Genomic DNA, 26,614 nt, shown 5'->3' with positions numbered 1-26,614 from the left:
CAGATGAATCTGTGTCACTCTTCAGCTTGGGAACGTGTCCTGAGAGACGGGTGTGTCCAGGTAAAGGCTTCCCTGGCTCACAGACCGGTGCCCGGGCTAGGAGCCCTGGGCTGGGAAACCGGCGGGAAGTGGCCACTGGTCTATCCCAGGAAACCCTGGAGGAAAAGGCTGGAGACTTGGGAGAGGTGGGAGTAGCTCCTGAAATGTCTTCCCTGTCCTGTGGCTGGCAGCATGCAGGGGAATTGAGGGAGGGCACAGGGTCATTTCCGGCCCCCTGGCATGCAGCGGCAGGTGGCTCATGTGGGTGCATGAGGGAGGACACAGACTTGGGAAGATGTCTCCCGACACGGCCAGTGAGCCCATGCGCTATGGTCTCCCAGCCTCCAGGCAGGCTGTAGTGTGACAGGAAGATCCGGTCTCAGATGTACCGGCCATCACCCCCACTGTGTCCCATATTCTCCCAAATACAGAACAGACCTGAACTCTGGCCTGTTTCCAAGGCCAGGGAAGGTTCTGCCCCTGCCCCCACCTCTGATCCCCTCCCCAAGCCTGGGCCAAGGCACTTGCGAGCTAGGCCTGCTGGGAGCTCACCTGGGGTGGGGCAGAGTCCTCGATGGAGCAGGACAGGCTTGGGGGGACCACAGATGAATCCAAAGGGTGGACCCTCCCCAGAGTGGCCAAGTAGTCTGGGCAATGACCGGGGAGGGATATGGAGCTGAAGACGTCACTAGGATCCACCTAAGGATGGCCATGAGGACAGGTGAGGGCTTTCAGTGAACAGACCGGAAGTAAGGGACCCATCCAGGGCCAGGGTGCAAGGAGAGGAGGCCTAACTCTGGAAAAATACTGGTGAGAGACAGGCCTGGGTTGGGGGGAGTGCAGGACCCGGGCAGATGGCATAGGTCACATGGCTTCAGGGAGAACGGGGTTGCTGTGCAGGGAAACAGAGGCCAGAGCTCTGTCCCCTTAGGCTGTTGTCAGGGTTGGTCGGGACACTTGGGGGTACTTCATTGCTCAGTCTTGCAAAAGAACTTTACTGAGCCCCTTCTTGGGGCCAGACTTTGAGCTCACCCGAGGGAGGCATCAGTGTGCGATCCAGGTCCCTCCCCGCCCTCCTAGAGCTCGCACACCAGCAGAGGAGCGAGGGAGGTACTAAACAGTGACTTACAAATAAGAATTTAGTTGTGATAAGGACACGGAGGAGCAGCACAAGGGGCACTATGGGAACGTATCACCAGGGCCTCGTGGCATGTGGAGAGGGAGGGGGGTCACTACCCCCAGCGACCTGCTGGGCAGGGCCTGTCTGGGCTGATGCCACCTTCGGCCCATGAGGTGGGGAAAGGGGCAGGTGGTTGGAGATGGAGCTGTGGCTTGTCCCTCCTGGGGCCCCTGGGGTCCTGAAGCAGGGAACACCCGCGCTTCCTTCCTGAAGGAGAGAGGCTCAGCAGCTCTTCTGGGCCAGAGAGAGGCACGGGCATCCTTCCTCACTGGCGGGTAGTGAGGCCACTACCGCTCAGGAAGCCAGTGTGTGGATTACAGGTGTTGGGAGGTGACCCATCTGTGGACACTGAGGAATTCACCAGCACCGCTTCCCCTCTGTTGTAATGTGTGGGTTGTTGAGGTTGCTGGTTGTCAGGTCAGTGTCCATGGGCTTTCCGGGAGCACTGTGTTTTCTTAAGGGTGGAGTCTGGGAGTCATCAGCAGACACCCACCCCACCCCGCCCCGCCCCGTGACTTGCTTTGTCCCCCTGTAAACTACCACGTGCTCAGCCAGGAAGCTCTGCAGATGTGCTTACGGGGTATCTCCCCTACACATCCCCATTCATCCAGTCCCAGAGTCTACAGATGGCGGGCTGTGAGCCAGGCACTGTGCCAGGCCCACGGCACACGGGCTTAGATCCTGCTCTCATGAGCTTATGGTCCAGTGAGGGAGAAATCAGCAAGCCTCTCTAAAAACCCAACTGTGGTCAGTGCTGGGAACGAAAATACTTGTGCCATGAGAGGAATCGCCAGGTAGACCTGACGTCACCTGAGGATTTTAATTAATTGATTTAATTGAGCTGAGATCTGAAAGAGAAGTAGGCATTAGCTGGACAAAGCGTTTGTGGAGAAAGAAGTCCCAGGTGGAGGAGCTCACACGTGCAAAGGTCCTGAGGTGAGAGAGAGCTGGAGTTGGGGAATCTGAAAGAAGCTAGTAGAAAGCGAGCAAGGGGACATGAAGTAAGGAAAGCCTGGAGAGGCGGGCAGGGCCGGGTCTGCACTTGCCAGCTCAGTAGCCACTGGTCATTGGGGTTATTTAAATTTAAAACTTAAATAAAAATAATTTTTCAAATCCTTTCATATGAAATTAATTGAAGTATGAACTCAGTTCCTCAGTTACATAGCCACATTTCAAGCTCTTGGCCACATGTGGCTAACGGTTACCATATTGGACAATGCAAATAGAGAACATTCCCACCGTTACAGAACGTTCTCTGGGACAGAAAGTTCTCTTAGATCATGAAAGGCTTAAGGAACCCCTAATAAGAATGTTTTATCCTAAGAGCACTTTCTGTATATGAAGCAGGGTTGGGAGTGGGGGGATTCTAGCTGGAGCAATACCACTTTGAGAAAAGACTGAAAGGGGAATTCCAGGATAGCATGTACGTGGGCAGAGAGCCAGCAGACAGAGTCCCGGGGAGAAGTCCTGCATGTGCAGCAGGAGTGAGACTGGGTTTTGGGGGCTGTGGAAATAGAAGCAGAGGGATCTGGAGGGAAGTGGGAGTGAATCTGCATGTTTCTGAAGCCATAGAGCTCAACAGCCCAGGCAGGTGATACAAAGTGTATGCTGGGGAGACCCTGTGGCAACCACCATTGGTGGGCAGCCAGAGTCAGGTTCATGTCTCTGGAAATGCAGCCCAGGTTCAGGGCAGGCAGAGTGGGCCTGGCCATAGAGCCTGCTCATCTGAATGGGGTGGTGGAAGGAACTCCGAGCATCCTGTCCTGGCCCTAAGTGGCAGGTGTAGGAGTGACCCAGGGCTGTCACAGCAAATGAACACAAGCTAAGTGGCTTAAAACAACAGAAATATCTTCTTTCTCAGTTCTGGAGGCCAGAAATCAGAAATCGAGGTGCTGGCAGGATTGGTCCCTTTCGAGGGAAAATGTGTCTCACGCCTCTCCCCTGGCTTCCGGTGCGGCCGGCATCCTTGGTGTTCCTTGGCTTGATCCTGCATTACTCTGGTCTCTGTCTCCAGCATCACAGGGCCTTCTCAGTGTGTCCCTGTGTGTCCTCTTCTCTGCTTATGAGGAGCCCAGGCCTGGGATGTAGGGTTCACCCGAATCTAGTATGACTTCCATCTTAGCTTGATTACTCCTGCAAAGACCATTTTTGCAGAGCTTCTGGGTTGGTGAACCCATGGAAATGCGAGAAGGATGGTGTGCCCCAAGAGAGAGAGGACATGGGAGCTGCGTGCTCCTTCCCACATACCTTGCCCGATGCACCACTCCCATGCAGCTGTCCTGAGCTCCATTCTTCTCTAAAAACCGGCGACCTGAAGGGTTGCACCATTTTACATTCCCTCCCATAACCCAGGAGAGACCCTGTTGCTCCACACCCTTGTCAGCACTTGGTATTATCCGTATCTTTTTTAAAATTTTGGCTGCTGGGATAGGTGTGCAGTGGTATTACAGGAATTTAAAACCACCTGGGGAGTGTTGCTGGGGACACGTGAGGGAACAACTGTGACACGGAGACCAGATGCACACGGGCTCCCGCCGGGAGCCATCGCATGGTCAGAACCCGCAGTGCTGCATGCCCGGGAGTGGCCGTGAGCTCACTGATGAATTTCGGGGCACTCAGCAGGAGCCAGAGAGAGCCTGATCTTTGGGGAGGTGAACACGCCCACTGAAGATAGAGTGTGTCCTCCCTCTGCACAGCCCAGGATACTCTCCTGGCAATCTATCCGACGCTGTTTAATCTCAGTGGCAAGAATAAAAGACTTTTTAGTGGGGGGAGAAAAAGAGCCTATTTGGGTTTTTTTTAAGATTTTATTTTATTTATTTGACTGACAGAGATCACAAGCAGGCAGAGAGGCAAGCAGAGAGAGAGGAGGAAGCAGGCTCCCCGCTGAGCAGAGAGCCCGATGCGGAGCTGGATCCCAGGACCCTGGGATCATGACCTGAGCCGAAGGCAGAGGCTTTAACCCACTGAGTCACCCAGGCGCCCCGAGCCTATTTCTAAGTAAGGTCACGTTCACAGCTCCTAGGGAGTTAGGACTTGAACCTGTTTGGAGAGGGCGCACAGTTCAGCCCCGTATGTGTGGCTTGCATGGCAGGTTTGAAGTCACGATGAAGTGGGTCCGATACTGGCTCCGCCATTCACCAACATGGAAGGCAGCTATGCTCACTCCTTTGCCACTCACACTTGTCACTCAAAGGAGTAGAGCTTGAACAAACATCCTGGCCTGATTGAGTCATGGCACTCTCATCTAGAATGTGGTGGTAACACTTACTGCCACACGGGGCTGCTGGAAGGATCATCTGTGACGGTGTACATTAGCATGCTTAACCATGCTTGGCATATGGGACTCATTCAGCAATGACCATGCTTCTTACTATTGTAACTGCAGCAGTTCCCGGTCTGAGCAACAGGACACCCTGGGGAATCCCAGCCAAGAGGCAGAGCACAGAGATGGGGAATCTGGTAAAGACCATGCCTAGAATGCAATTAGGCAGGGGCCAACAGAGACACCAGACTCAGGTAGCAAGCTGGGGTTCAGGGCATAGACTTTTTCCTCAGGGAGGACCTCTGGCTTAAGAGAAGGCTTAAGATGGGCGCCTGGGTGGCTCAGTGGCTTAAAGCCTCTGCCTTCGGCTCAGGTCATGATCCCAGGGTCCTGGGATCCAGCCCCACATAGGGCTCTCTACTCAGCGGGGAGCCTGCTTCCTCCTCTCTCTCTCTCTCTCTGCCTGTCTCTGCCTACTTGTGATTTCTCTGTCAGATAAATAAATAAAATATATTAGAGAGAGAGAGAGAGAAGGCTTAAGAGAAGGCTGATAGGTGGTAAGTGGCCAGAAGTGGGACCATGGTCACAAGTCCACTCTTAGAATCTGAGAGGAGGTTTTCCTGGTTTCACTTTCTGGGACAAGGCTAGTGTCCGCCAGAAGTCAAGGTGGCTGGACCTCTGGGCTGAAATATAGAGTTGCAGCTGGTTAAGTCCTCCTCACCTTCATTCTGGTTCCTAGAGACGTGGTGGCTCCAAGGGGCCCCGGGGCAAGTCTGGAGTATAGTAAGAGAGGCTGGTGCCACGTGGGTCCGGACAGATTCTTGGGAAGTGGAAATCTGCTTATGGGGATAAAGTAAGGTCCTGGAAGGGTTGCCCTGCCCAGCTGAGAGGGTTAGAAAAGGTATGGAAAGGTCCTCAGGCAGACAGGGCCAACAGATCATCTGTAAGACCCATGAATGTGTTGCACAGGTGAGAAGTTTAGCTTGTTCAAGGACATGATTACTGTAAATATGAGAGCAAAGGCCTTGGCTCTTCTCTGAGCCTCAGTTTCCCACCGTAAGAAATAGAAGGTTGGAAGAGATGTTCTTAAAGACCTCTCGTCCAGGTCTGACAGCCTCTGATTTCATGAGTCGTCCTCAGAGAAAACTTGCTCAAGTGGGAAGAGCCTGCCAAGGTTGGGCCTTTCATTCTGAGTAATAAACTGACACAGCAGAGACTTGACATCTATCTGCTCTTTCAAGGAAAGCTGGACAAAATAATGCCTTTTTCAGAGAAATCGTAACCAACGGTGAAATGCAGTGTTTCCTGCCTAAACCCAAATCAAAGTGGAGAATGCCAGCCTTCCTGAACCCTAAGGGAGAAGATGCACCAAATCTCTCCATGAAGAAGGGCAGGTTGACCAGCTGACTCGCTGCTGTAGGTACAGAATGCCGCGGAAGCCTGCCTCCCGACTTATGAGACCCCCTGATCTGGGAGAGCCGGAGGGAAGGATGAGGGTGGGAAGATTCAGAAGGTTCCAGGAAAGTGCTGGTGAAGAAGGAGGTCCCACAGCCCTGCAGTTGGCTTCCTCGCCAGTCCTGGACCGCTTCTCATGAAACAAACGTGGCTGCAGATACCAAGATCCTCCCGTCGCTAGTCCTTTCATCCAACCTCCTATCAAAGCCAGAAGAAGATTGGCACATTGACTTTGAGGTTCTCCCAAAGCAATGTGCTTTGAAGGGACAGGACCAGGAGAGGCCAAGTTCTAGAACAAAAGCCCACTACACCCCTCTAATGCCAACATTATAGAGGATCCTAGAACTCAAGAATCAAAAGAACCTTCCAGGATATCCCAGCCAGGTCCCCACCCCCACTGAGTCCTATGGGCACCCCCCAGTAGGGCTCACTCACTTGACTGGAAAGTCTGTAAGAGCAGGAGCTGGGTCTCCTGCTCAGCCCTGTGTCCCAGACTGGAGCACAGTTGGTATCAAGCAGGTACACATGACTCTTTCTTCACCTTCCCTGATAGTTCCCTTCTTTTTGTTGTATTCCTTTATACACACCCTGAGGACCCCAGGGGGCCAGGGTGGCAGCAGCTGGACATTCTCCTTCCTCTGCCTTCAAAACTAGGCAATTTCCAATGCCCACATTCAGAAATTGACAAACAGAAGGTCCCAGTGTGATGCATGCTTTTTAATAGGCTCCCCCTCCCTGTCCATCCCAGGTCCTAAGGTTCACTGGACGCTTAGGCTCTGAATGTCAATAATCAACTGTGGGGGCTTCTATTAAAAGGTAAAACATTGGCTTGGCAATGTCAAAGTTGTGTGTTTGCCAGCATCCCCCACCCCCAGCCTGGGGCACCTGCAGAGTCTACCCAGATCAAGCTTCCCTTCCTTAAAGTCTGATTTCAATTGGTTGCTGGTTCCTAATCTAGGATTGGTGAAGTCAGAGTTGGCATTAGCAGCTACCACTTAGTAGATGGTTTGATTAGTGTCCGTCTCCCCGACTAGACAGAAACCATGTCTTCATGGCTCAGCTCTGTATCCTTAGTGCTTAGCAAAGCTCATAAAATGAATGTATGAATTGGGCGCCTGGGTGGCTCAGTGGGTTAAGCCGCTGCCTTCGGCTCAGGTCATGATCTCAGGGTCGGGATCGAGTCCCGCATCCGGCTCTCTGCTCGGCAGGGAGCCTGCTTCTCTGTCTCTCTCTCTGCCTGCCTCTCTGCCTACTTGTGATCTCTCTCTGTCAAATAAATAAAAATAAAATCTTTAAAAAAAAAAAAAGAAGAATGTATGAATAAATGAATCTGGACCAAGACTTTGGGTAGCTGCCTAGAGACTGTTGCCTTGGAAAGGGGTCTCAGAGCAGCCATCCCACCTATGCAACAGGGTCTTTAGTGCTGGTCTTCAGGACCTGGCCTCTCTTTCTGTCCAGCCCATCCCCAACACCGGGAAGTGATAACTCAGTTCACATTTTGATGTGTGAATATCCACAGGAGCCATCCCAGAGGAAACTCTATTAACAAATATTACAGAGTTGAGGTGGGGGTTAGGAATGGACAAAGCAGTGCATCAGCTATGCCCTGACTGCCCTTAGGAAGACACAGGCAAATAGGCAGGTAAGACAGAAAGTCACATGACCACACATCCTGAATTCCAACTGAGCCAGTTAGGACCTTACTGTGAGGCAGAGCAAACTTCATGGGGGTTTAGCATTGGAGGTTATCAGGGAGGGCTTCTTGGAGGAAGTAGCATGTGCAAAGAAATACAGAAATCTGGTAAGAGCCAACAGGGAGAGGGCATTCTCAATAGGGCATGGGTGTGCAAAGCATGGAGGTGAAAAAGGGATGTGGGAAAAAGGAAGCCATTGAATGGGGCCTCATGGAGCAGGAGAACAGTGGGGAGGAGGCTGAAATGGTGGGAATGAGGGATTATAGACTGTTCATCAGGAAAAGCTCAGACCAAGGAGATAATAAACCTTTAATTAGACCCTCATTAAAATTGTGATGAGCTAAAATTGACCAGCACAGGAACATTCCTAGCCTTCCCCACCCCCTTCCTTTCTTCCTCTTCTTTGCCCTCTTCCCTCCCCTCACCAACTGAAGAGGGCTCTGGACTCACTTCTGCCTCCAAAGAGGGTATTATTTTTGGCCAACTGGATTTTAAGGCTTTTAGGAAGTATAGAATATCCAAAACAGGAAGAATCAGTCAAGAAGTGGCTAGGAGAGGAAAGCAGATTCAAGCAAGGTCTGTTCTGGATTCTGTGTCCTCTTCGTGATGTTTGAAAGTCACCAATAAAGAACATGAGCTATTTTTAAATGTTTGTAGATTGCTGAACTGTATCTATTTGACTGAGCACCATTTTGAGGATGAACCACACGGGTATAGCTTTCCTAGAATTCCTCTCTGCATGTTGATGCCACTGTCCTCTTCCTGAAGGCCATGAGGCTCGTGGAGGACAGGGGTTCCATCTAATTCATCACTGTCTCCGCAGCACGCTGGGGGTGGCCCGGCCCAGGAGAAGGACTTGTAAACATTGTGGTCAGGTGACCCTAAGGCTTTGGAAATGACTCCACTTCACTCCCTTCCTTTCTCCTCCTCTGAGAAGAGGTGCCTGTTCCCTGCTAGTCTGAAGCTTTACTCACATCTGTCTCTCTGTGTGTGTTTCTCTCTCATTGCAGAAGGCGGATCTGGCCGTGGCCCCCCTGACCATTACCCATGTCCGCGAGAAAGCCATCGACTTCTCCAAGCCCTTCATGACCCTCGGTGTGAGCATCTTGTATCGAAAGCCCAATGGCACCAACCCCAGTGTCTTCTCCTTCCTCAACCCCCTGTCCCCAGACATCTGGATGTACGTGCTCCTCGCCTATCTGGGGGTCAGCTGTGTCCTCTTTGTCATTGCCAGGTAAGGGACATGCTTTGGCCAGAGTTCTGGCCCAAGGTCAGGATTTCAGGGAGCCAGACTTGTCCCCACCTCAGCAGTCCTTAGGCCATTGCTGTGTCTGATCCTCTCTCCCTCGCTGAGGCTCAGATCCCTTTATATCCTTGGAGGAATATTCCTTCATGCATACATTCCAAGCTTGTATTCCCCAGGCCTTCCCCTGGTCTGTGTCCATGACCGGGAGGCAGCAGTCCTATCCCAGCCCTGTGAGCAGCCTTGGAGAGGCTAAGTCATTGCCCAGAGCTGCACCGCCTGGCCAGGCACCCAGGACAGCAGACTTAGGTGTGTTGGATGGTCCAGCAAGTGGACTGAAATGTGCAAGGCAGATTGTGTCCTCCTGGTCCACACAGCAGGAAGAATCGTGTCACATAAGCACACGCGGGCGCATGTGCGGAAACTTGGCACGTACGCCCCCGTCCCTAACACACGCAGGCCACACCCTTGCACATTCAGTAGGAGACACAGCACATACTTGCTGGTGGATGGTGGGAGGAGCTCACTAGGGCACAGGTTTAGCTCAGTGTTTGCTGAGCACCTGGTGTTTGCCAAGCACTGTGCTCTGTGCTTTAGAGGCGTTATGTGACATAATTATCTCATCCCTCCACCCTCAGGAAGCGAAGACATCTGAGGCTCACCGAAGCCATCCTAACGACAAGTGATTGGCATTTGATCTCTCACCACCTAGGATTCTGTCTATAATCCACATCCCTGGCCACCTGGACATTTGTCCTTTGCCCTGGCCCCAAGTGGGGTGGCTCCTGGGCCCTGGACCCTCTGCCCCCTCCTTCCAGGCTCCTGCCGCCGCTGCCCTGGTTCTTTTTTCTCTAAACCCTAACAAGATATGAAGAGAGACTTCTCTGGAGAGGCAATTTGAGATCCAAGGACTTCGTGTTTGGGCCTTTTCTCCTCCTAAGTCTTCTTTGAAAGCCTTCCTCCAACCCTGTTCCCTTTCGCTCCCTCCTCCCGCACAGAGAGAGACCGAAGGAAAGGATGTGAGGCATGAAATTGTCCTGCACCCGAAGCCCTCAGCTGCCAGCTGGCGGGTGCCGCCTGTCCACCCAGCCCAGCCGGCCAGCCTTCAGGAGAGGCCTGTATTACGCAGCTTCCTCTAACAGCCTAACAAGACTTAGAAAGCAGGAGACACTCTCCAGAGCTCTCGCCATAATTTTAGCAACTCCAGCCCCCTCTGGGCTCCCTACCCCTAGAAAACAGCTCCGGCTTCTCCAGCATGACTCTAATGTGCGCCCAGTCCCCCCTCCAACCCCTGGTCTTTCAGCCTGCTTTTTGCCCCCTGCCTCCTGTCAGGGAAGGTAGGGGGACCACTTCGCCCCCTACCTGGGGAGACTTTCTGGAAGAGATGAGACTTCTGCAGCTGCTGGAATGACGCGGGACACCTGAGGGGACAGGATAGGGACAAGGGACCTAGCCACAGGGCCATGAAGAGTGTCACAGTACAATTATCCCATTATGTAACAGTCACTTAATTCACACCCACCCCGCCTGATCCTTACGAAGGTCCTGTGAGGTGGGGATAATTCTCCCCACTTTGTAGAAGCAGCAAATCAGGCTCAGGGAGGCTCAGCCAGTGCCTGAGGTCAGAAAGCTTTTTCTTACAGAGTCAGACCCCCGAGGAAGACCTGTCCATTTTAAATGGGGGTGGCAAACACCGGTGCCCATGGGGCTGGACAGGAAGCTTGAGGGAGAGGAGGCAGGGAAGGGGAGAGGCCGCAGCAGCCCAGAGGACACACACTTGACCAGAGGGACAGCGGCTTGTCGCCCCCAACAGACTGCTCTGGGCTGGAACGTAGGCCCAGTGCTGCAGCGTTCGTGGTGTTTAGACAGACTCAGATTTTTTTACGTGACACCTCATGGTTTTTATACATAGCCTCTAACTCGATTTTTGTCCAAGACTGTCAAGACCAAGCACGACACAGCTCTAGGGTGGCCGTGGCCCTCTGTCCCCCCTCCATGTGGTCTGTGTCCTTCAGACCGCTCCATGCTGGCAGCAGGAGAGCTGGACGCCGCTGCCTGAGAGCTGGGGTCCGCGAAGCGTGGGCAGGGCCCCAGACTCCCTGCAGGGCGGTTGTGGCATGGTCCCGGGCTGTCTGTCTTGCAGACTCGCCTGGCCTGGCCTGTGTCTGTCCAGCACCAGGGGTCCATGCCTTGACCAAGGCCTTTCTCTACCACAGGGATAGTCTGCTTTACACCTGGACACATAGAAGGAGAGAGGAAGGGAGGGAGGGTGCCTTCTCACCACCGAGGGCAGGAGAGCTGGGACTTGGGGGAAGAAGATAACCCTACATGCCTAAAACCGGAGGCAGAAACAAGGATGAACTGCCGGCAGGTCCAGCCCTGGGTGCCCCATTCCAGTCACATCCGGGGAAGAGATGGTTCCAGCCAGCCGGTGCTCTGTCTACACCTCTGTCACTGGGACTGGACGTCATCTTCTCCCAGGAGTGGAGACCGAGTATCGCTAGGTCAGCCTCCACCAGCTCCTACTGTTGTGCAAGATGGTGACAGTCCTTTGCAGCTGCAGGCCATTAACCCAAGACCATCACTAACTTCGGGGACACCTTCTTTACTGTCCAGAGTCTAGCCCGCTCCTGTTCTCTCCTGTGGCCTGGGGGTTAGAATCCAGACCTTCCACCCCCCAGATGGTTAGAATCCAGACCTTCCACCCTCACCTGACTGCTCCAAACCACCTCCCCATCTGTAAAATGGGCCCCCGTTGCGCTGTCCACCTCAGGGGGCAGTGAGGGGCCAGGCCCCTTATATTACTTGATGACCAAGAGGCTCCTTCTAGAGCTGGGTGGTTTGAGCATGAGAAACAGGTCCACCCTTGGGAATTTGGCCTATTGAAATCACCACTGAGCCCACGTTATAATGCCCCCAAATCTAGAAAGTCTCTCCTCTGAGGATAGGGCCGCCCGTCAGCGTGGGTGCCCATGGAGGGGTCCCCAGGGCTCTTTCTTCCAGCACAGTGTGCGACAGTGGGGACAGGGACAGGCCAAGCCCCGCAACAGAGGAGTGGTCGAAAACCCCTCTGAAGTCGTTGCAGAGAGCAAGGAGATCCGGAAGAACCGCTCTGGAAAGAGGCGGGTGACTTAGTAAGGAGAAGTCCCGAGTTCCAGGGAGCACTACAGCACAATACTTTCTTGTGTTTAAACACGATCACAGGCATCGCGTGCGTGTGTAAGACACTCAGGACCAGTGAGGTCTCATCCGGAATCATTTTCACTGGGTCTCCCCCTCCCCCAGCCTTCCAGTGTGCTCAGGGCTGAGGCTCTCCTTGCCCCGTGAAAACTCAGCCTGAGGTCTGTCACTTTTTGGCTCATATCCAGGTCACAGAAACCCCAGGGGTCTCTCTAATCACAAACACGGTTTCCCTTCAGAAATGAGGAGGTTGAGTTCAGTAGAGTCCTCAACATTTCTGCCTTTGATCGCACATCAGACCTCTTACCTGGCCTGGCCCGCTCAGGGGCCCACTTCAGCAGGACCTGCCCCAGGGTCTCCCCTGTCGCAGTCCCATTGCCCTTCTCGGACAGGACACAGGGTAGAGCTGGGCTGCATCTCTCTGCTGCTTGGGCCCATCTGGTCCAGGGAAACGCTGTGGGCCTGGTGTCCTCCCAGCTGGCTGCGTCTGGGCATGCAGGGGCCAGTACCCTGCGACAGGGACTCCCCCTCCTGCGTGCACCTGGGAGGCACGCATCAGCCCAACCCCTGCCCTCCGGACCCCTAGGCGGGGCCCACCTCGTTTCAGAGCCGCTCACCAGCTCCCTCAGCAGTCCCACGGACACTCCTCTCCCAGGACGTCACGTGGGGAATGTAGGGACCACCAAAATGCACGGCTCTCCTGAGGCTTTCTCCAGAAGCTTTCCGTAGCAGCCTCTGCCTCTCCTCTCTTCAGCCTTTATCTCTTGCCTGTGGATTCGCAGAGCCTCGAGCCAGTCCGTGGTCATTCCCTTTGAATATCCCCGTCTTGGTGGGAAGCCTCACTTTAAAATTTCATATGTGTAGAATCTTCCCACTTTGTGAAAACAAAATTCTTCTCACGTGGGCTTTGGTGATCAATGTATAATTTATTAAAGCTTTTTAAAGGGGGATGGAAGAGTCACAACATCACACTTAGAGCGTATCATACGTTAAAAAACAAAACAAAATTCCACTGGACATGCCTCTCCTTCTGGGCCTCTCATGTCAGCATCCTACTGCACACCAGCCACGCCAGCCACGTCAGCCATGCCGGCCACGTGGGCCTCTCGGGGGGCTCTCTCCAGGGTCTCCCCGTCTCCCCCAGAGTGCTCTCGCTTCCCCCAGCTTCCATATCCCCACCTGGAATTCAGGCAGCAAACAAAGATCCCTCCGGTTATCAGGACTTCTCTTCCTTAGAAGTCAGTGGGGGGCTTTAAGGAACCATCTTTCCCTGTCATACAGGTATTTGTATATTCAGAGAGAGAAAAATCAGAACAATTACGTAACACGTTGTTCTCACCGGGGGTGGATCCTGGAGTACTTTTGTTTTTTCAGTGTATTCTTCTGTACTGCTGGAAGATTTTATGAAGCGTATGTTTTGCTCTTATTTTTTTTTTCATTTTAAGTATACAAGTAATTGAAAAGCCCTTTCTCATTTTTAAAAAAATTCCTCTAATCCACCTAAAGCAACAGGCTGCCCAGAAATTCCTGCCACCCTCCTAACTCCTTTCCCCAGAGGCAAATGCTGATATTTTTTAAATTAGGACTCTTTCCAGACTCTTCAACGTATTTGTATACGCATGTATCTGAAGAGACATAGCACTTTATCTTTAGGAATCTATTTATATAAATGTGATCATATCATTCTTATCTTTTATCACTTTTTTTTTTTTTTAAGCAAACAGTACGGGTGGAAAATCTTTCCCTGTCAGGACCTCCGGACATCTCTCATTCTCCTGTCTGAGCCGTGTGACATTGCAGAACACGCTTCTGACGGAGTTTACTTAATCATTTTGTTGTTGAAGGACATTTAGGCTGTTTCCAGTTTTTCGCTATTACAAACAATGCTTTGATAAACACCCTCGCGTGCTTCGCTTTATGCTCCTGTACGGGCGTTTTTTCTAGGCTGGATAATGAGTCTCAGAATTGCTAGGTTGAAGGGCATGCGCGCTTTTAATTTTAAGAGATGCTGCTGAATTACTTTTACAACCAGAAAAGGGCACTAACAATAAAGAACAAGAAGCAAAATGGCCCTGATTTTCCATTCCCTGCCTCCCCAGCAGAGCACTGAGTAAATTGATGCTAAAGTGACGGCCCAACAATGTTGGCTAAGCAGGCAGCTCCCCGTGGCATGGGCGCCCCTTCCCTCCTGCCCACCCCCCACCCCGCAGCTCTGCCCCACCGCTCCCCTCTTCCTGTTGCAGGTTCAGCCCTTACGAGTGGTACGATGCTCATCCCTGCAATCCCGGCTCCGAGGTGGTAGAAAACAACTTCACTCTGCTGAACAGCTTCTGGTTCGGGATGGGGTCCTTGATGCAGCAAGGTGGGTGCCCTCTCTCCCCAGGGATCCCCTCTCCGGAGTGTGGGGGTGCCTCCTTTCCTGAGTCGGCAGAGCCTACCCAGCCTCCAGGACAGCCTCAGACCTGAGGAGCTGCCAGCGGGTTGGAGACACCCGGGAACTTGGGTGTGTACCCTTGTCCCAGGTCCCTGTCCTCCACCAGTCCTGGGGCTGGACTGGCTCAGAGTCTGAGGCTAAAACAGAGAAGGCATCCCACCCGTGCCGAGCAGGGCTCTATCCCTAATCTCTCCTGCTACAGCCGCGGTGGATGGACAGCACCCTGCTTGCTGGATGCAACCCCACTGTTGGCCCCGTCACCTTAGATGCCAGCTGGGTCAGGTTGAGCAGAGGAAGGGGGAGACTGGAGGCAGGGAGGCTGGGTGGGAGGCTGTTGCAGAAATGAGAGGATGAGACCTGAACGGGGGTCGTGGCCATGGGGGTAAAGGACAGAGATGGACTCCAAGAGCTTCAGGGTGTAGCAGGAGCAGGACTCGGTGACCATCTGGCCATGGGGAGCGTGGGAACGAGAAGGGTCATGTTTAAGGGGGTGGGTGCTTCAGGGATGGTATGCACAGAAGGAGAGTGCTGTCTTACAACCTCCAGAGCAAGGGCAGGTATATTGCACCTGCCCCTGACCAGTTGGCCTGCCCTTTGGCCTGATCCGCAGCTGCTCAAATGTCTCAGGGAGCAGAGCACCTGCACTGGGTGCAGAGACACCGTGGGCTGAAGGACAGGTACCAGGAGAGGAGACCTCCGCCCAGGGAGGACCCTCCCTCCCTAGCCTTGCTGAGCAGGAGCCACAAGCTCATTGTTTCTGCCTGTTGAGTCACATGTCCAGAGCCTCTTAACTTGGGGAGGGGAATGGGGACAGAAACAAAATCGCTGCCTCTATTAGGATCTTGCTAAGGGGCAGTGGGTGACAAGGGGGCAAGGAAGGGAAGGGGAGCCAGGAGGCAAAGAACACCCTGTCCCTCACTCACCTGTGTGTGTTCTCAAGGCCCGTCCAAACCCTGGCCCTCAGTAGACATCCATCAGCAAATGCCAAACGAATGCTATTATCCCAGCGTGTCCTGAGTGACCACTACATCCCAAGCCCTGGGCTGGGCGCTTGAATGAAGGAGGAAGAGGAGAGAGAGAGAGAGAGAGAGAGAGAGAGAGAGAGCTGCCCCCAATTCAAGCAATCTCCCAGCCATGACAGAGGCCAGGGCAGGAGCCTGGGTAGGAGTGTCCAGCAGAGGCTGGCACAGTCCACCAGGCCAACAAGTCATTCTCCCCTGGGGGGGGTGGGGGGACAGCTCTAGCCCTAGCTTGGAGGAATCTGGGAGGTAGCAGGGGGTGGTGGGGCAGATAGATGAGGTTGCATGTGGTTGGGAGGGAGGGGACCCTGAGGAGCCTCCATGGTCTCTAGAGCTGGGAAGTGACAGGCGGCTTTCAGCGGAAGTGTTTCTTTCTGTCCCCTCTACTAATGAGTGTCCCAAAGCCTCACCTTGCTTCTTCGTACATTTTCCTTTTTCAGTGACAGTAGGGAAAGACCTGACAGCCCCCCAGTGCAGAAATTGCTTCTCCTCGCCCTCCTCCAGCTGCTATATTCAAAGCCCTGGCCCCTGATGTATTCCCCCACGAGGTTTTGATTAGGAGGGAGAAAAATAGTTCTGTATTTGAAAAACTCTCTTCTTTGAGTGATTTCTTTGAGGAAAAAAAAAAATCCTCCATATCAAAGCAGACACTTTTCAGATTGCAGGTCCAAATATTCTGGAAAGTTCAGGAGTCACTTGCTATTTAAATCTCTTGAAAGCCGCCTAGTTAATTACTTCAGTTAGAAGGTTTCATCTAAATTGTGCTCCACACCCAAGGTCGGGGAGGAAGAGGGATCGGTTTTGGCGACGAGCTTCAAAAAATGTTGATTTTTCTCCCCTTGTAAAGCACCAGCAGGCAATCTTGTGTTTGTATACCGCCTGTGTTTGCAACACACCTTCTCCTCCAATTATGCCGCGGCAGCCTCACGGTATTTGTGTGAGGCTGGGACGGAGAAGGAAGGACGACTCTCCGGGCTTTGTGGGGTCCCAGAGAGGGAGAGCATCTGGCGCGATCACACAGGGCTGGGAGCAAGAATCCCTCCAGAGCCCCATGGTTTCGACTCCCCTGCGTTCTGAACCTTGGGTGACTGGGGCTGACCAGCCTGTGAAACACGTGCACGTGTGTGGTCCTAGAGCAGTGGTTTTTTCCATTTCAGCCTGCATCAGAACCCCCTGGAGGGCTTCCCAAACCCAGATTGCTGGGCCCCACCCCTCAAGGGACCAGTTCAGGGGCGTCCGGGAGGGGGCCTGAGAAGGTGCATTGTTAACAAGATCCGAGGCACTGCAGCCCTAGACCACATCAGGGACCACCTGCCTTTTCCATTCTCCCAGGGTCGGAACTGATGCCCAAAGCCCTATCAACCCGCATCATCGGGGGCATCTGGTGGTTCTTCACACTCATCATCATCTCGTCCTACACGGCCAACCTGGCTGCCTTTCTGACCGTGGAGCGCATGGAATCGCCCATCGACTCTGCTGATGACCTGGCCAAGCAAACCAAAATCGAGTATGGGGCTGTGAAGGATGGGGCCACCATGACCTTCTTCAAGGTGAGAGCCTCTCCCTCCCTTGCAGTGCCCCAAGCTGACCCTCCCATGCCCTTCGCTGTCCACCCCTCATTTCACAGCCTCAATCGGCCAGGAATCCCCAGGGCTCAGGCCATCCCTCCCTGTTTGAGACCAATTGGCTTTAGAGAGCTTTGATGAGGATGTGGCCACCTGAGTTGGTCCCAGCACAAATCTTCATACCTGGGACAGGCAGGGTAAGTGTGCCGTTTTCTTCAATCCTTAGAGGAGGACAGGTGGAAAGATGAGGCTGGAAAAGAGGGAAGGGGAATCATGGCCCAGACACACAGACAGGTGTGGGAGCCAGGGGGCTCTCTGCCCTTGGCTTAAGGTCTCAGTGGCATCTGTGTCCCAAGAGCCTGACCTGCCCTTGGCCGGGAGCTCTCCACCACTGAGAGGGCAGCAGGGGGCACATCCTTCAAGGAAGGGAGGAGGTTAAAACTTAAACAAGCATTTAAGAGCATTTCTTCACATGTTACGCTCTTGGACTGCTGACGTCTGGATAAAGACCCCGTCACCTGCTCAGGTCAGTTTCAATGAGGATCTGGCCATGGCTTTCTTGCTCCTCCTGCTTTATAGTGCCTTGACTCAGGTCCCCAAGGTTTTCCACCTTCTAGCGTAGCTAAGGTTTAGGAGACTGACAGACCCTGAGAACACAGTAAAGTGTCCTTCTGGAAATGAAAGTAAAAATCACAAGAGCCACCACCAAGAGCTCACAGCAGCCCATACTCCTAGCTTGGCCTCACTGAATCTTCATGACCAGTCCTGTGAGGTATGCACTGTGATTATTTCCATGTGACACATTTGGGAACTGAGGCTCAGAGTGATGAAGCAGATTGTCCCAAGCACTCACAGCTGAAAGGCCCAGGCCTGCTTTCCCCCAAAAGCCCATGTTCTAGGCCACGGTTCTCAGACTTGAGTGTGCATCCCAATCGCCTGGGAAGCTTGGGAAAACCCAGATTCCTGGGCCCCACCTTCCGGGTTTCAGGTTTAGTAGGTCTGGGACAGGGCCAAGAAAGCAAGTTTCTAGGGAGTTCCCAGTTGCTGCTGCTGCTGCTGCTGCTGCTCGTCCCGGGGCCACCCTAAGAACCTCGGCTCTCATGGTTTCTCCGAAATGGTCAGGATTCAGGAACTTGGAGGCCTTTCTTTATTTATTAGTCCCTTGGAAGCCTGGGCCCTGGTTCTGAACCCCCAGCTCTGGTCTCCTTCCAGGCTACGCCTCGGAGGGATGGACTGAGCCTCCAGCCTGGCCTGATGGAGGAGAGGGGAGAGGAGAGGTCCGGGAGGGAAAGCCTCTCCCTCCTGCGCACCAGAGCCCCACCAGCATTCTCCCCTCCCCTGTAACCCTCCTGGAGGGTGGAAGCAGATGTTTAGTGAAGAGGAGAGAGAGAGGAAAGGGGCACCCCTCCTATGACATTGCTGCTGCCACCGAGAAGTAGCCAATGTGGCCTTCCCGAGAGGTCACTGTCATGCATTTGGGGCGGATAGAAGCATTGTCACGGGCACGGTAGGAGCTCTTCGGGTCCCTGGGTGTGTGTTCATGAGTGTGAGCAGTTTTTCAGTGTGTGTATGGACGTGTGTGTGTATGTCACAGGACAGAATCCACAGAAACATGCATTTAGGTGTGTATGTGTACACACAGGGACCCGTTGGCAAAGTCCGTCTGTGGGGGGGGGTGTCTTTGTGCTTGGACAGGAGTATTTGCAAAAATCTATATGTGTGCCAGCAAGCATGTGTGTGTGGGCGTCTCTGTGCTCTGGGTGTATAGGTATATGCCTCTGAGGGTACACAGGTTAAATGCATGTGTGCATGGAGACTGTATGTGTGTCTATCTGCCTGAATGTCCCCATGGGTGTTTCTAGACAAGTGAACATGGGGGGATGGGCATCCGTGGGTGTCGTAGCCCATGCATGTATATGTGTAATTGTGTGTGTGTGTGTGTGTGTGTGTGTGTGTGTGTGATGGCCCGTGCATGCATGTGTTTGCAGGTGTGATGGTTCGGTTCGTGTGTGTGCGCGCGCACGCTGGTGCGAGTGTGACTGCTCGTGCCTGTCCCCAGGCTATGGCCCAGCCCTTTGACTGAGCCAGAGCATCTCATGCATTACACATGAGCCCATCTCAAGGCAGGGCTCCCGATCAAAGGGAAGCAGCATAAATAAGCCCAGTGCAGGCTCATTGCCGCGGATTGGATGCCCTTGCCTCCCTCCACGCTAAGATGCTCAGATTGGCTTCCAGGAGCCTGCTTCCAGCTCCCCACCGAGCTGCTGTCCTCGGTATCAGGCAGCACCTCCACCAGGCTGCTCCGCCCTCATGCGCCTTCCCTGCAAACAGTGCAGCAAGAGGGCAGAGGAGGGACACACGGTTGCTGTCACCCAGCTGGGATGTGGGGGCACCAGGGCCCCTGCTCACAAGGGCTCCTGGCCAGAATCAGCCACTCCACATCCCTCTGCAGAACCAACCCCGACTTTCTGGCTCTCCCAATCAGCAGTTAATTTTCCTAGAAGTCTGGCCACATTGTCTCCTGCTTGAATTCAAGTGACGTTCTTCTAGGCCAGGTTCCCTTTCAGGGACCGCAGCAATGGGGCCGCTTCATAAGCAGAGAGGGGCTTGAATTTGGGGATACCTCAGATCATGAGCTACAAGCGTGGCACCTGCCCAGAAGTTCCCTGGACGAGCTTCCTTCCTCCCCACCCTCCCAGCCCTGGTCCTCCATAGCTGGGCTTTCCAGTCATACCTCCCCCTTCCACTCCCCAACCCTCTCCCCAGTGAGGTGGTAGCCTCCTCATTTTCATTTCCTAATTAGAGCTAGAAGAAAACCTGAGGTTAACCTGGAGAAACAGAGAAGGTGGGTGATCTTCCCATGATCACACAGCAGATCAGTGGTGGAAGCATGATGCAAGGACAGATAATTCCGTGTGCACATGCAGCACCCTTCCGAATACCCACTCTAGGGTCTCTGGAGGGCTAGTCCTCCCCGCCGCCACCGCCTGTGAGTGGATATGGCACTGGGGTTGAACAGGGATCAGCTTCAGAGGTAGCCACAGGATGTCCGGGAGACATTGGCCAGGTCAATGGTAATAATATTTGTCTAGCACTGACTTGGGGCCAGCCACATTCGGGTACTCGACCCGCATTCATGCATCTCATCCTCACAACATTGGTTGGTAGAGACCGTTATTATCATTCATCTCCTCTCGACACCTGAGGAAGGTGGGATCCGAAGGGTCCTCACTTCCCATGGACTTGCCTGCCATCGACAGCTAGTGAAATGCAGAGCTGGAATTCGAACCCCCGCCATCTGGCACCAGTGCCCATGCTCTCTGTTCCTGTGTGCCTATGGCTTCTGGAAGGAGTCAACCACGATCTGGGAGTCGGTGGGGGAAGAGCCAAGCCACACAGCCAGCTGCACTGTCGCCCCAATCCGAGCGGTCCTGCCGCCTAGGACGTAGCCGCTTGAGGGATTCACGTCCAGTGGCCACCTTCTCTGAATCAAAGGATGAACCAAGAGGTGGGAGGAGCCAAGGAGAGCAGATGCAGGAGGTGCATTAAGGACAGGAAGTGAGCAGGCCGAGTCCTGGGCATCCTGGAGGGCATGGCAGGGTACCTCAATTCCTGTGGTTAGCGTGTGTTCCTGGCTAGGCTGCGGCCCCTCAGGCAGAGCCCCTGGCTGAGAGGAGAACTCAAGGGAGAGAACCCACTCCATCCAGAGGCAGCAGCGGGAAGGGGGATGTCAGGCTCAGAGGCAGGCGGGCATGGGGGTGGGGGGAACCACAGCCCTCATGCCCACCCTGCAGCCTGGGAGATGCACAACGTCAGGGGCACCGGTGCTCCAAAAGAAATTTCATTTGAAGAGTTGTCGGGGAGTAGCAGACATCACAAACAGTGTCTCCTGTGCTGTCCTCCCTCCGTCTGGGAAGATAAAAATTAATTAGGAGATGAAAAAGGAAGTCTTTGAAAGCACTGTTTGGCTGTAAAAATATGTAGGCAAAATGTAAAGGAGAACATTGGGGAAGCATGTTCAGTGGGCAGCTTTGAAGGGAGAGGCTGTCAGAGGATGGCTTCTCCAAGGATTTAGCCCCCTTCTGTGTTGCAGTGGGGGTGGGGGCCCAATACAGTGGGAGGGACTGTGGGTGAGGGAGCCCCGCTCAGGGAAGAGACCAGAGCTGGGGCCCAAGAATCCCAGGCTCCCCAGGGCTCCAGCATCATCAAACTCCCCATTCCCTAGTGCAACTTTGTCAGTCCCTAGCGACGGAGCCTGGAAGATACCTGGAGAGGCCTTCCAGTCCAACACTCCGCCTTCCAGGTGCTCGGCAGACTTGCCTGAGCGGGAAGACTCACCCCATCTCAGCTTCCAGTTTCTCCTGGCACATCTGCTGGCCAATCCAGCCTCGGACCCAAGGAGAAGTAGGACCCCCAAAATGCAGGGACTGGGTAAAATTCAGTGCCATGTAGCCTGGCATCGTCAGGTCACACCGGTCTTAAAAGTCAGATCAGGACTTGAGTCCTGGGTGTTGGCTCTGCTGAGTGACTGGGGTAAGTCCCTTTATTTCTCTGAGCCTCAGTTTTTTCCCCTATATGATACAGATATGGATTCCCACCACACGGCAGTCAGCGAGAGGACTCAGCCCACGGCTGGACGTAGGGTGGTTAGCCCAGTGCCAGGCACACAGGAGCACTCAATTCCCATACCTCTCCAGCTGGTGGACCCAGAAGACTAGGAAGCAGTCTGAACTATTTTCTCCTTTACCCAGTAGTCCCCGGAGGACTTAACTAGAGCACGTTGGAGAGGGACCAACCAGTAGACACCTGGAGAATGTCCTCTGAGTCTCTCTAGAGGGAGACCAGGGGCTTTGGGAGGGACCTTGGTGCCTCTCATAGGATGACCATCTACCTCTGCACAGAACTAAAAACTCGGGAGGAGCCTCGAGATCCTCAGAATAGAAGAGACCCCGAGAGGGCGGGCAGAGGGGCAGGGATAGGTGCGGGGCTGGGCCAGGAGTGAGGGGAAGCAACTGAACATTGGAATGACTGTGGACCTTTCTGTGCCTTTCTATGGAACGGGTCTGACAATAGTTCCCACCTCGCAGAGTTATCAAGATGGCAAAGTGGGATAATTCCCGTAAACGGCTTAACAGAGTCACAGCCGAGCACCTGACACAGAGTACACACTGTAGGAAGTGTTAACCATTCTTGTTGTTTGTTGTTGAAAGTGGTGATACATAGGCCTGCTCAGCCCCCAGACACGGTTTTGGGGACCATACATTGCTTACATTTTCTTATGTGAGTTGCCAGCATTTTAAAATTGAGAGATTTTTGCATTTTAAAAAATTCACATTTCGAGCTTCTTGAAAATGTGAAGGATCTGGCATCACGGAGCTGCTCTCCCGCTGAGCAACAGTTGTGGAAGCCAAGAGGCAACAGCTTCCCCAGGCTCTCAGAATTCTACTCAATGCTCTCTCCTTCCATATTTGTGGCGCCCTCCCCAGCCCCTGTCAACACTACCCAGGCATTCTACCCAGGGCATTGTATCATTTAATTTCTGTAGAAACTCTGTCCTGTAGAAATGATTACGCCCAATTTCCAAGTGAGAAAACAGAGCCTTTGAGAGAAATAACAATGCCAGCCACTTGTCCAGCACTTCTTAAGGAAAGAGCTCTGTGCCCAGCTAATGCCCATTTTACAGATGCAGAAAATGAGGCTCAGAGATGGGATGTCACTGGCCTGCGGTTGCAGAAGGAGCTGACCTTTGAACCCAGGCTGGCATGACACCAGGGTCCAAGTAGCAGAGCTGACCCCTCCGGCTGCCTCCAGCCCCAGCCTGCAGCCCTCACCTCCAGACTCACCTGCACGGGCCAGTCCGCAGTCCCCACCTGCCCCCGCCATGCACACACACAAGCCTCAAGGGGCACCTGCCAATAGCAGGTGTTACTGCTGGACTGGAGGGTCTGTCCTGGCAAGGTGGGCTGCAAGGGCAGGCAGAGGCAGCAGGCTCAGGGAGGCTGCCGGTCCCCATGGAAATAATCCGAGACATGGTTAACTGCTTGAGTATGTGGATCTGATAAGGCCAAAACCTCCACACCCCGGGATAAGCAAGCCAATTAATTTGAGGAAAAGTCTCCTTTCCACCATGGAAGATACCCAAGGTCTCGCATGGAATCACATTGCCACTGCCTCTCTGCACACGTTCCCTAGGATTCAGCTCCCTTTGAAATTGATATATATTTATATATATACCTATATACATTTTTCTTGTACAGAAATGTTAAATTCGCAAGATTAAGTATCTTCAGTTGGGGAAAATCAATTTACTTCTTTGAGGAGGCTGGAATTGAAAGTCGTGAGCCTGAAACTTACTTTCTTGCCAATTTTACTGATAAAAAAAGCCTCTCCATCCTGGCACGTCGCCCTGTATTGGCTGCTCCAGACGATTCCATTAATTGATTTGGGTGACTGGCCCTGAAGCAATGCTTATTAAGGTTCCCAGTGGAGCTGGGACAGGCAGGATGACGTGGGAGCCATAGATCTGTGGGACTCCGTTCCCTAGGGTGGTGATTATAGCTCAGTCCAGTGACGGGAACTCAGACCTCTGGTGACTAGGCCTAGGAGTTGGGAGAGGGACCTGAGGCTCCAGGCATGGCCCTGGCTATATCCTTCCCTGTCTCAGACCAGCGCTGCTAGAGGGGAGATTTTCGGGGCTGTGTTCTAGAATCACAGCATCACTGGAAAACAAGAGGGAACTTAAAGGGAAGCAGAGACCATGAATGGATGTGGTTGAGCATGGGAGCCCCAAGATACAGAATATGCACTGTCGGTGGCCATTCTAGGAATGTGGATTTCAGAGCCACCTGCCTAAAGTTGGTGGAGGTGTGACTTTGTTGGCACTGGAGCTGGGAGAGCAGAACTTCTTGGAATCAGCATTGCAGCCAGCTTTACACTCTTCTGTCAACTGGCCCGAACTCTCTGGTGTTCTTCCGTCTTCCTCATGGCATTGCTTCACCCTCTGGAGGCTTTTATGTGTCCCTCAAAGCCCATCAGCCTCCACAGCACCCCAACCCCCAAAAGAATTTCTGTCTCTATTTATGGTGGGGTGTTACTGGAAAGAACCTATGTTTTAATGTCAGAACCCTGTTTCTGCTCAACATGCTTGTGTAAAGGAGGAATGGGGTGTTAGGAAAGGATACAGGGAGGAGTTTGCATCCCTTTCTGAGACAGAAGTAGTGGGGCAGGACTTCCTGAGTGGTTCATTTTCGAGTTACTTATGCCAGTGTTTGAGGTTTACTGATGGATGACTGGCTTCATGGGAGAGTGAGTGGGTAAGATGGGTGAAGTGGCCAAGTGGATGGATGGTTAGGTGACTGATAGAAGGGTAAGAGAACAGATAGATGGGTGGTTGGACGCATGGATGAATGGATGGGTAAATAAGTAAAAAGCTAGATGGATAGTTGAGTAGTTAGTTGAGTGAATTAGTGCCTAGGTAGTATATGGGTGAGAACATGGATATGACGTATGAGAGGATAGATGGGTGGATGGATGGATGGATGGATGGATGGATGGATGGAGGAATGGAAGGATAGATGGATGTATGGATGGATAATTGAGAAGAAGTTAGTTGAATCAATTAGTGCATAGGTAGTATATGGGTGAGAACATGAACATGATGTATGAAAGGATAGATGGATGGATGGATGGATGGATGGAGGAATGGAAGGATAGATGGATGGATGGAGGAATGGGATGGATGGATGGATAGATAAGTAAAAGGCTAGGTGGACAGTTGAGTGGTCAGTTGAATGAATTAGTGTGTAAGTAGTGCATAAGTACTATGAGAACATGAAAATAATGAATGAGAAGATGGACAGTTGGATGCATGGATGCCTGGTTGGATGGATGCTTGGATAGAAGCAGGAGCAGGATAGAAGGTTCCTACTACAGTGAGTCTGGGAAGGAACAGTCACAGAGTGAGAAAGTTCTGAAGGATAAATGGAGCCAGAGAAGGAGAGTCTGGGTGGATGCATGGATGGATGGATGGATGGATGGATGGATGGATGGATGGATAAGTAAAAGTCTAGGCGGATAGTTGAGTAGTTAGTTGAATGCATTAGTGTGTAGGTAGTATGTGGGGGAGAACATGAACATGATGAGCAAGAAGATGGATGGATGGATGGTTGGAAGGTTATATGATATGTGCACTAGAAGATGTAAGGGGAGCCCTTATAGTCTCATCAATCCCTAGTTCCCACTGGAGAATTTGGAAGGCAGGAGAGACTGGGATGGAAAAGGGCCCAGGTGCTGGAGCCACCCATGGGGCCATAGTACTTAGTTGTAGTGACCACGAGGGCTGAGTATCTGAGGAGCGTGCGTCTCTGGCACCAGGGAGTATTGGACTTGGATGATCTGATTAGAGGAATCATTGGAATCAATTATCTGAAAAACAATCATTTGGGGGCAGAGAAGTAGCTTGTATGTGTACGTGGGTAAGAGAATATACTAGCTACCTCTTGCTGCATAACAGATTACCCAAAACTTAGTGTCTTAAAACAACAGCATTCTGATATCACTGACTGGGTTGGGAAGCGGCACTGCTTAGCTGGGTGCTATGCACAGGGTCTGGGACAGGCCGCAGTCAAGGTATTGGCTAAGCCTGTAGTCATCTCAGGGCTCTGCTTCCGAGCTTGCTCACGTGCTTGTGGACAGCATTCAGTTCCTCCTGCATGTTGGACCACGGGCTTCAGTTCTCTGCTCCCTGTTGGCTGGAGGCATGCCCTCTGTTCCTGGCCACGTGGGCCTCTCCACGGGGTGACTCACAGCACGCCAGCCGGCCGCCATCAGAGCATCCAGTGAGAAGAGCCAGAGAGAGTGTGAGCAAGAGCTGCAGTCTCTTGTAACCTCATCTCAGAAGTGACATCCAATCACTCCTAGGGGGCAGTTAAAAGCAAGTCTCTAGACCAGCCCACACTCAAGGGGAGGGGTTACATAAGGGCAGGAGTACCAGGCACAGGCATCATTGGAGCAGGATGGAAAATTGGATAGAAGCTTCCTGCATCTAGGCAGGAACTGTCAAAGCGTGAGATAGGCACTGAGGGATAAAAGGAGCCAGGGAAGGAGAGTCTGGACGTCAAAAATTATCTAGAAAATTATCTAGAAAATGTCTGAGGGGTCAGAAAAGCTGGAAATCTAGAATGTTTTTAAGAGCAAGAGTAACTAGTGGGGGGAGCGTGTCTGGGGCTAGAGGAGGAGCTGGGCGGGGAAGAGTAGCTGGCAAGAAGGAGTAGCTGGCAAGCAGAGGTTTGAAGGTAAGAGCTAAAGAGGCAGGAGTAACCCGTGGTAGACTAGTTGGACACAGACCTGGCAGAAGGAGGACAGGGAGGAGCTGGAAGCATCTGAGCTCTTACAGAACTTCAGCTTTGAGGCAGATAAATTTGCAGGTGGGGCAGTAGCTGCTTGTCTGTGAAGGTGCCCCAGACCCAGAGGAGGCATCATTGGCCCTTGATGGATTCTGGGTTCTGATAAAATTCCAACAGGGATCTTGCCTGCTGCTTC

The 26,614-nt window shown here is 52.8% G+C and overlaps 1 protein-coding gene across 4 annotated transcripts in view; it reads left to right on the top strand.

The window, feature by feature from the left end:
* GRIK3 (glutamate ionotropic receptor kainate type subunit 3) overlaps positions 1-26,614 on the top strand; it is a 225,983-nt gene that overhangs the window by 188,101 nt on the left and 11,268 nt on the right. For all 4 annotated transcript variants that reach the window (XM_044237822.1, XM_044237821.1, XM_044237823.1 and 1 more), the window contains exons 11-13: positions 8,644-8,867; positions 14,300-14,418; positions 16,842-17,059. In XM_044237822.1, coding sequence (XP_044093757.1) covers positions 8,644-8,867; positions 14,300-14,418; positions 16,842-17,059 — 561 coding nt within the window. The remainder of the gene's footprint in view (positions 1-8,643; positions 8,868-14,299; positions 14,419-16,841; positions 17,060-26,614) is intronic.

The sequence above is a fragment of the Neovison vison genome, chromosome 2 (assembly GCF_020171115.1).
Source record: "Neovison vison isolate M4711 chromosome 2, ASM_NN_V1, whole genome shotgun sequence".
NCBI lineage: Eukaryota > Metazoa > Chordata > Mammalia > Carnivora > Mustelidae > Neogale > Neogale vison.
Note: the sequence above shows the minus strand (reverse complement) of the source record. Positions and strands in the feature narration are given on the sequence as shown.